The sequence below is a fragment of the Aythya marila genome, assembly GCF_965140915.1.
Source record: "Aythya marila genome assembly, chromosome: 4".
Classification (NCBI taxonomy): domain Eukaryota; kingdom Metazoa; phylum Chordata; class Aves; order Anseriformes; family Anatidae; genus Aythya; species Aythya marila.
Window position 1 is genome coordinate 34,815,253 of NC_139045.1, and position 9,831 is coordinate 34,825,083.

Below are 9,831 nucleotides of genomic sequence, written 5' to 3' on the forward strand. Positions count from 1 at the left end.
TGCACGTCCCTTCAGGTGCTGGGCACCCCACATTCAGGTAGCATCAGACAGCCTGGATGGATTTTTTTTCCCATGTCATGCTGTGCAGAGCAGATCTGACCCTGTCTGAGGAGAGACGCTCTCCCTTTCGGCCATTTGAACTGTTATGTGATTTCCTGTGAAAACAACTCTCTTCTTGAAGGCTGTTCTCATGAGAACGCCTGGCTGCCCTGCTCGATAAGGGCAAGGCCAGGCAGGTGGCACAGGCAGGGGGAGCTGCCCGCGGGCTCCTGTTGTGCTGCTTGGCGCTGGCGATCCCACAGCCAGGAGGCTTGCTACACCTGCTCAGGGTAACCTGACTGCAGCACTGGCCCCTGCGTGCGAAGCAGCCTCATGGGCAGGATCAGCACCGGCCAGGGAAAGCTCGTGCCCGTGCGTTTTCTCTGGCACAGGAACCTCAGACATTAAACCACTGGCTCTGCAGTTTGTTTGCTTTCAAAAATGACAATGAGCTGGGGCCGGCCACAGGCATGGGTTGGCATATTAAAGCTCAGGCATCCCTCTGGTTCCATCAGTCAAATGCTCTAAGGCGTCACTTCGCAAACACTTCCACACATTCTTTTGGCTACCATGAACAATGCGGCCAAAACCTGCAGCGCTGTGGCGTAACCCGTTTTGGAGCCGGGCATGAACCTCAGGGCTTCATGGGCAAGTGGTGCCCAAAAGCATTCTGGGCGGCTGTTTTGTCCCCATAATGTTGTGAGAAAGCTGTGCAGAGCTCACAGCAATACCATTCGGAGCGCTTTTACATTACATTTCCTTTCAGCAAGGAGCCAGGTGGCGATCGGAAAAGTGAGTGGTCAGCAGCGCGTGCACCTTTAAAGCAAACCTCTCCCAGCTCCCCCTGCTCCCTGCAGAGAGGGCACTGCAGGGCACTGGGGCCCTAGTGGGAACTGCACCTCGCACCTTGGCCTGCTCCTTGCTGCTGGTAAGTACCCAGCTCCTTCTCCAGGCATGCTTCCTCTTGCTGCCTTGCTGCTCCTGAGCAGGGTTTTGTTGAAGGTGCTGTGGTGTAGTTGGGCTTTTCCACTTGGTTTCATGATTGGTTCTGCAGTTACTGCTCTTCCCAGGGTCTGCCTGAGAGCATGGGAGGGGGCGGGGCTGGGGAAGCGCTTGGGTGGCCTTGGTTTCATGAAGTGATCCAGTGTGAAGTTACTAAGGTAGGGAAACACAGCTCTGTCCTTTGAAACTCAATTAATTTGTTGGTTAGTTCTTGATTATTTGATTTTGGAGGCATTCTTTTAAGTGAAGTGACTGCTGTTATGGCTAAGCACGTGTAAGTCGCTCCAGGTTAAGTTTGACACCTAGCTGCTAGGGAAAGAGCTTCAGGACATAGTAAGTTAGGTAAAATGAAGGATGTAAGTGTTACTGCCTGATCCTGTCTGCAGGAAGATACGCTTCTAGTTGTAAGAGTATGCAAAATGCATCGTGTTGTTGGTGGATCTTCTCCCAGTGGAGTAAGGATCGTATAAACGTGGCTGAGTGATTTCTAAGCACCAAGAGTTTGTGAAGTGCATCATTCTACGGCGTTTATATACATGTATCATGAGAAAGCTTGCCTTAAATTTTGGATAGCATTCCATGTGCTACTCTGAGAGCTGACTGCCCAGCGTCTGATTTACTTGTAGCTGGTATGTTGTCACATACAACACTATAAGTCAAAACAAAATCTAAAAGATAGGCAAAATAAAGAGAAGTAAGATAAAAGCACGATGAACGTTGTATCCAGCTCAAAACAAACATTGGAACGAATAATTGAAGTAAGGCTTAAATGTTCGCTTGATTCAACATAGGGGCTGAAGCTTGAATTAAGAGGAAAACCTTGAAAAATGTACATGAAGGTCAGTGATTGTGGGAATTAAACATTTAATTATTTTTAAACTTGAATGTGGATTGCAACAGCTCTTTTTTAACACAAATTTTATCAATCTCATGTAGCAAGTTGTGACTTCATTATCTAAACCACATTAAAATCTCAGTATTTAAACAGTATTTTCCAAAGTTGGAGTTTAATTTGTGATTAGACCATGCACTGCCTTTTGAAGTAGCCAATCACAATTTAAATTTGTTCTGTAATCAGCCATTTAGGAACAGAACTGCAGTGATCAAGTTAGAGGTGCAAGCACTTGAGAATAATGTAAAGTCTATACAACATGTGTTGCTACAGCTGGGTAGGTAGAGCAGGTAAAAAAAAAAGTCTCAGGGACTGAAAGAGCACAGTAACCTGCCAGCTGTATAAAAATAACAAAACAAATGAGCAACTGCGTGCTCCACTTGGAGCACATCTTCTTCTTTTTTAGAAGTCACTTACAGAAGAGCACGTTGGTGATTTGTACTCACATCCTGGACCATTTTCAAGCCCTTGTCAAAGAAAGATAAATTATTGAAGCATTTCATAAAGTAGCGTCTCTGTGTGTTCTGTAGTGGCTTCTGAAGTCTTTAATGTAGAAAGGTTAACTATTAATTGCAAAATAATTTGGAATTATTCCCTGACTTTTTTAGAAAAGCAACCTACATTTTCTGCCTTGGATAATTGAAATGTTACTCGCATTAGAGCTACTGGTACTTGAAAAGAATGGGGCAATGTTACACTAACACAATTGTCTTGTGTTAGTCCATCCACAGCTAGAAGTATTTTCTTATTCTTGGAGACACTGTAAGCTACTCAAAGAATAAAGGAGGGCTTCAGAAAACTCATTAAAAAAAAAAAAAAAAGGCTAAATAACCTCACCATGAGGCACAGTACCCTAAATTATAACCTTGTCCTGAGGAACAAGAAAGTGTTTTTGAAAAATTTGGATGTTAAGTGCAGTAATGCTCAGACTAAGAAACACCTGAACCTTCATATTTATTTCTTGTCTGACTGCAAGTAAAAGGAGAAGAGAGGTTTTATAAATCGATGCAAGTATCCATCTAAAACTGAGCTGGATTTACTTGCTTGTCTTTGATTAACTGGGAGGGTTGCTGCAGAATGTAAACAAACCAGTTCCGACTTCATTGCCTGCACAGATATTTCTCTTTCTCTTATGCATACCCCATGCTATGAGCTCAATGTATTTTTTTCACATTTCTGGCTAGCACATAAAGAAAACAATGTATGGATGGTGCTAAGTTGTGAGGAAAAAGAGCAAGCTATCTGAACAGGATACGCGTGATATGATAGCAAAAGCTTTTAGATTTCTTGTCTGTTTTGAGGAATAGCTTTAAATAATAGCTTAAAATGCTTTTTATTGAAGAAGTCCTTTGTGTTTGGAAAGAGATGCAAAACCAAAACAAAGGTTACTGCAGTCGGGGAGGGAGGGAAGTACGGAGTGGGAGGTGAAGTGGCTGCTAGCTGTGCTGGGTTACCAGCTGAGAGCTTTTCACTGGTGACTGACTTCCACAGCGGGTGCAGTGCTCCCCCTTAGGGTTTTTCTTCCATTTGACTCAATTCTTTCCCCACCCCTAATTGTTCAACTGTCACTGTTGCATCCCTTGATTCCAATCCACAATTCAAGATGTTTTGGGTAATTTAACAGTCAGCAGCTGAACTTTTTACCCAGTGACTCTTGCTACAGTTTGGCATTTAAAGCTGAATCTTTTCCAAAAAAGACAGGTCGCTGTCACCTGATTCTTTTTCCTTCCCAACATCAGTTAAATGATCATTTTGCCATGGCTGCATGGCTGTGATTCTACGCCTGCTTACCTCCAATCAGTATTTCTGTGACTGCTAGTGTAACCAAATGAGCTGTTGCTTTGAATTAGTCTTGTGGTACTGTTACATGCTTCATTTTTACTTATTTCTGTATTGTGGAACAAAGCAGTATTTTGAAACAAAAACATTGAGGAAGCTTAGATTCATTTACATTTATTTAAAAAAAAATATTTAAACACTTGTGAGTTATTAACTGCAAATCAAATACTTCTCATCCCTTTGGAAAGGTTCACAAGTACAAATTAGCCTCCTTCTGGCATCTTCACATCCTTCTCTTCTGTGTGCTTATGTACAATACTGTGAAAACGAGAAAATGGCACACATAAGAGGGCTCCAGTAAATGCCGTGCAGAAGACTGTTTATTTAAAACATCTTAGTTCCATGGCTTGTAAACTAAGTGTAATGAATCCCCTTCAGCATGAACGAAGTCTGAAACATTCAAGTTTCAAGAAATGTTATTAAATTTATACATTATGTACTAACTTGGCTCAGTATTATATCCAGAACCAAACCATACACTCCAGCAGATGAGAATAAACCCAGCTACCCTGCAGCATTACTGAGGAGAGCATGATAAAATCTTTACGCAGCAGAATTAAGGGTGTTAGACACGAGTGTTACGGTCTTTCAACAAGAGCCGAAATCCCAGGCACTTCTGGCAAAGCTAATTACCCATGCGACAGCAGGCATCTCTCGCCTACTTGGCTGGTGACACCAGAGCACCGTCTGACGCAATGTTTCCCAGGCACTTCTTAGGAATGTTTCTTACCTGAGAGTGGGACTATGCAAACTGTATTTTGAATGTCCACAACATGAAATTGTATCATGCTCCTAAACCTGGGATATCTTAAGCTCTCTGCCCAGCCTGTACTTCATTTTCCTCCCTCTTATCCAATTGTTACTAACTTCTATTATAAATTCTTATTTCCATAATTGATTGTCCAGCTGCAGTGCCACAGTACTTCCTATCATAATAAGCTAAATTCCTTGCAAAAAAGCACTTGGCCTTGCTCAAGGATTGTTTCTCCTCCCAAAACAGAACAGAATCTTTCACGCTGGTGCCACAGTCTCCTTGACTATTTATGTAATGCGAGATTCAGTTCTTGTTTCTTTCTATTCCCCTTCCTGGCTTGTGCTTTCTTTTCTAGTAACTTAGGCAAACGCTGCTTAACTTACCTTTTCTACAAGTCGTCTCTTCACATCTGGCTTTTGAACCTTTTCTGTTTTTAGATATTCTTCTCCCTGGCATGTCCTGCTGCTACAGCCTAACTGTCTGATACCACAGCATCATTCCAGGAGCCTGGGATACCATCAGCCCATGATTAGAAGCAAGTTTCTTGCAGGGGGAAGGATGCTAACTGTCCTTGCAGCACACTAAAATTCATGTACTGCACTGGGACAGTTCAAGGTTCAATAGTGAAGGGCAAGTGATTTTTCTTGACTGATCACAGAACCTCTACTATAAAAATAGCCTGCAGTACTAATGAACACCACTCATCCAGGTGTGTTCAGGCTGGGGCATTCACACCTCAGGGACACAGAGCTCTCTGTGTCTCCATGTACCCATGTGCTGTCCGTATCATCCATGTGTCCGGCAGTTTACCTAGCAAAACACTGAACTTCCTGTGGAGAGGTCACCTTGGCAGGCAGCGGGTGCAAAAGTAATTCTGTCAAGTGACAGGAACTTGAGGTCTGTGAATGAATAGAAAAGAGCACGCTTCTCCTAAAGAACTCTGAGTTCAGAGGCAAAAAGGGCCATGGGAATGAGGAAAAGCACAGACCCTGAAAAAGTGCCCTATAAAAAGTAAACATTAAGTTTTCCAAGGAAGTATGAAAGGAACATTCTTAAAGGGAACCTACTAACACCTCAGTCACATCTCAGATGCAGAAGTAGAATACCATTATTTTACTGAGCAATAACACAGGGAGGAGGAGTTACCATTATTTCCTCGGATAAAGGCGTCCCCATACTTGTTCTTTAATTGTCCATTTACGTATTCTTCTGTCTGTTCCAGAGCTATGTTCATATACCCATCCAGGCAAGCCAGGACACCTGAAGGTAGTGACAGTTTAACAGTGAATCAGCTTAAACTTACTTTTAAAGAAATAAAAATGCATTGCATTCGAACAGTACAGGGAAGAAAACAAAACTCTTTACAACAAACTAAAAGCCCAAGCTTGCAGGTGAGTCAGTGGATCAGAGTATTCTTAAAAGAATGAAGCTGTGAGTAAGGAACCCCAGGTCCTCCAGCAGCAACTTTATCAGTTGATATAAGGATGGGGGGCAGGAGTCACTGAGGCACAACTTCCAGAAGACCAACAACCTCCACTTGAAAGTTTAGTTGTCCCTTCTTGCTTGTTTTATGCCCAAGAAGAACTTGTGACATTAGGTGTAACGGGGTAGCCTAAGAACAAGACTATTAAGTTCAGTTTAATTAAAGCTTGTCAAGGATGTATCTGATAAATAACCCTTTTAATACAGGACACCGTATACATTTTTCAGATTGATTTTTATGCTTACAGACCCAGAATAACATGGGCTGCCAGTCTGTTTTTGTGTGAGCAAAGTTCTAAATCACTTTCAACAGGCAAGGAGTTTCCAAATGACACTGATATCTTCCCACAAAAATGAAATTACACTGCTTAATTAATGCACAGCTTAAAAAAAATACCTGTTATACTAGATGGTCTCTTGATCAGGAAAATATGCATTTGCAAAATATGCATAACATGCACTGCCTTTAGAAGTTTTTGGTATTCTGACTTCTCATAGCCCCCGTTCAGGCTGCACCTTGTTGACACAGTACTTGCACTGTGCTGGCAGTACGATGGCATTTTTATTCATAAGCACTCCTCGGGATCTGCACTCACCACTACAGCCAGAGCTAAATTAAACTTAGCTAATGAACAGACCATTTCTGTAACAAACTGAACGTGGGGATTAACAGAAGAATTGCTCAGAAAATGCACTCTGATTTTGTGTGTACATGAAACAACTTCTAACAAGCTGTTCTAACCTCAGTCTTGCCTGTGCATTTTTCCAACTTCATTGCAGCACAGACCCTACCACTAAAACTACTGCCACTACTAAAATTGAGAAGAACCTCATTTATTTACCTAGTATTAAAACTCAGGAATTACGGTACATTGCTGTATTGAGGAGAGAAAGAAAACTCCAGACTGAGAATCTTCCTCTGGGGCATGTTTTCATTTTCCAGAAGTGTTACTGTAATATATTCCATTAAATAATTAGGAATTTAGGTTTTTCTGCCAACTTGTAATGGTTTGAGGATTGTTATTTTCCTGTATGTGTTTTTCTTCTCTGTTTCCACACAAAGGGGAAAACCTGACTGCTCAGTGTTTTTTAGCTCCTTGTAGGCCTGACTATAGGCACATTAAACTAGCAGAGTTCCAGGCCTAGCTAAGGGGGCAGGTTACAAATGTATCTTAATGAGTAAAAGGTACCAATGTTCTTATGGAACATAGGAAGTGTATCAAAAAACACCTTGCACGTACTCTTAGGCAAGTGATGACTTGCTTTAATTAACTTGAATGAGCTGCCACTACATAATCCTGCAAGAATGAATTTACAGAAATGACAGATTGCAAATTTCATCAGCTGAGAGACACTGAAGAGGAACAGGAAGGGATAATAAGGCACTGCTTGCCCTGTCAGTGAGCAAGAATTTGAAGCTGTCAGAATGCAAAGGCTCCTGTCACAGGACAAACCAGTCTTGTCTCAGAAGCACTAAGCTTTGCCCACTGAATTGAACCTACCTGTAACAGGTATCTCTGGCACAATGGTAACGTTTAATTCATTCTAGAATAAAGTGCCTAGCTTGTGTTCGATAGGAGATCGTGATAGTTTTAGTTACGTTTGGATGCTATTGGGGGAAAAAAAATTGGCAGGCTGATAGTCTTAGCCTAAGGGGAGTATGAACTTAACATACTCCCCTTATATAATCCCAGGATTATAGGGTGTTTTTAAGCAGTAAATTAAACTTAACAGAAGTTTAATTTACTGCTTAAAAAACACCCTATAATCCTACATAGAGTGCATGAAGGTCTGCAGATAAGCCAAGGAGTTCTGGAATAAAACTGCTGGACTGCGTTTAAAAAACACTGGGCACAGAGGTGCAAAAAACACACTGAGCTTTCTTCTGTATCCCTGTGTGTCTTGATCCAACAGGAGTTTAGGAGCTGTTTAACCAAGCACACAACTCGTCCTATTTCATCCCCATGTAGTTGCTGATAGCACAGGTTACTGTTTGAAGCTTTTCTGGACCAAGCTCTGTGCCAGGAGTTGGGGAACATGAAGGCACAGGAAAGGGGTGGCTTCCAAAAGGCGTGCTGTCAGCGCAATGAGGGCCTGACCATTTCAGGAGCTGTCATTCAAGCCCACCTCTAAAAAACTTGATTTAGAAACTCAGGCTCGTCTTGAGACTGCAGTCAACCGCTGCGGCTAGGGGTTGTAATGACTTAGATGGGTATTTCTGATCAGTAAACCCGCCGTTACCCTCCTCCCTCCCTCCCCTTGCTGTCCCCGCCCTGCGGCCGGGTCTCGCCGTGCATCTCTCCGAGCAGCGCTGACCGGGGCTTGCTGCGGGGCGGGGGCCGCGCGCTCACCTCGGTAATCCACGCCGGAGTTCAGCTTCACCACCACGGGCCGGCCGATGATCTGCTTCAGGAAGTCGCTGGGGGTTTGCTTCCGCAGGCTCATCCTGGGCTCCGAGCGTGGCTGCGGGGAGAGGCGCGGGCAGCGGCTGAGCCCCTGTGGGGGCGGCCCGGCACCCCCCCGCGGAGCCTCCCTCCCTACCGCCCGGCCGCCCTCCCGCCCGGCCCTGTCACGGCGGCCGTTACCCCGCGGCCGTTAGCCCGGGACCGTTGGGCGCCGCTGCTCACCCGCCGCCGCCTCCTGCGCGCGCCCCGGCCCGCTCGCGGCCAATGCGGGCGGCCCCGCTACGGCGCGCCGGTAGGGACAAAGCGCAGCGCGCGCGCGCAGCGCCGCCCGGGCAACGGCGGCAGCCGGCCCGCCCTGACAGGAACCCGCGGGGGCTGGTCCCCACGGCTAGGAACTGTGCCAAGTTCTGTTCTTCAACAAGATTACAAATAATAATACTTGTTAATGATAAAATAATAATAATAATAATAAATTAAAAACAAAAAAAAAAAAAAAAAAAAAAACAAGCAAACAAAACGCCTTGGTTTTTAGGAGTTTGGTAGCGTGACCCAAACTCCTGGTGGAGTTGACCCTCTGTGAAAGCATCTGGACTGACTTTTTTTTCTTTATTCTTCCAGTATTGATTAAAAAAACTTTTTAATTCTTGTAATAGAGGGAAAACTTGCTCCAGAAAACGTGCTCTTCAGAACAGGGAAAAATTTTTTCTTCAGAGCACGGCCAAGCGTTCGCCCTTCCTGAGTTGCCTTCTCTTTTTAAACACAATTTCAGCCATGTCTCCCCCAAACACAGCCCAAAATAAAAGAAAAACAGCCCAAAACTCCAAACCTCGGGCCAGGAGGCCTTCATCCTGGGGCTGCAGACCAGCCACGGTCAGGCAGCCAGGCCCACCATGGCCGTGCTGGTGGGCGCCCCTCAGCACCAGGCCCGTCGCGGCCTCACGCACGGGCACCTCGGGGAGCAGGCGGCACCGTGTCAGGTGGGTGCCAGGTTTGTTTTTGGGGTGTTTGATGCCACCCAAATCCTCCTAATTCCCTTCTTAATACCATTACTGCGTTTACAGATGTGTCTATTCTGAGACACCCGAATCGAAATGGCCAACGGTTTCATATCCTCCCCGCTCCCATGCTTTGAGGCCAAGTCATGAGTCCAAATCTCTGTTAATGTTTCCAGCATTGCCATAGGTCTCTAAACAATCTCACATGCTGTTCTTAGGGGTAAATTAACCTTCATGCAATAAGACATACATTAACGAGCACTTTGGTGTGGTGGGATTTGACCTGGAAAGAAAATTCCTATCTTGTGATTACATAATCTTCCTGAATCTACATCTGTTAATGCACAACCTAAAGAATGCTTTATTTCCTGAGTGATGAAATCCAAATGACCTCAGGAAGGTGGTCTTCAAAGGTTTTAAGTA

General features: G+C 44.3%; 1 protein-coding gene across 2 annotated transcripts; it reads right to left on the reverse strand.

Moving 5' to 3' along the window:
* Positions 1-3,860: 3,860 nt before the first annotated feature.
* On the reverse strand, positions 3,861-8,730 carry LSM6 (LSM6 homolog, U6 small nuclear RNA and mRNA degradation associated). Of its 2 annotated transcripts, none has more exons than XM_082760077.1 (4): positions 8,636-8,730; positions 8,360-8,471; positions 5,673-5,786; positions 3,861-4,030 (listed from the first exon to the last, which is right to left on the reverse strand). In XM_082760077.1, exons 2-4 carry the CDS (start codon positions 8,451-8,453, stop codon positions 3,996-3,998), a joined length of 243 nt encoding a protein of 80 aa, XP_082616203.1. In that variant the 5' UTR covers positions 8,454-8,471; positions 8,636-8,730; the 3' UTR covers positions 3,861-3,995. The 2 variants fall into 2 exon arrangements, with proteins under 2 accessions (XP_082616203.1, XP_082616204.1); XM_082760078.1 differs by having other exon boundaries at positions 8,594-8,637.
* Positions 8,731-9,831: the final 1,101 nt, after the last annotated feature.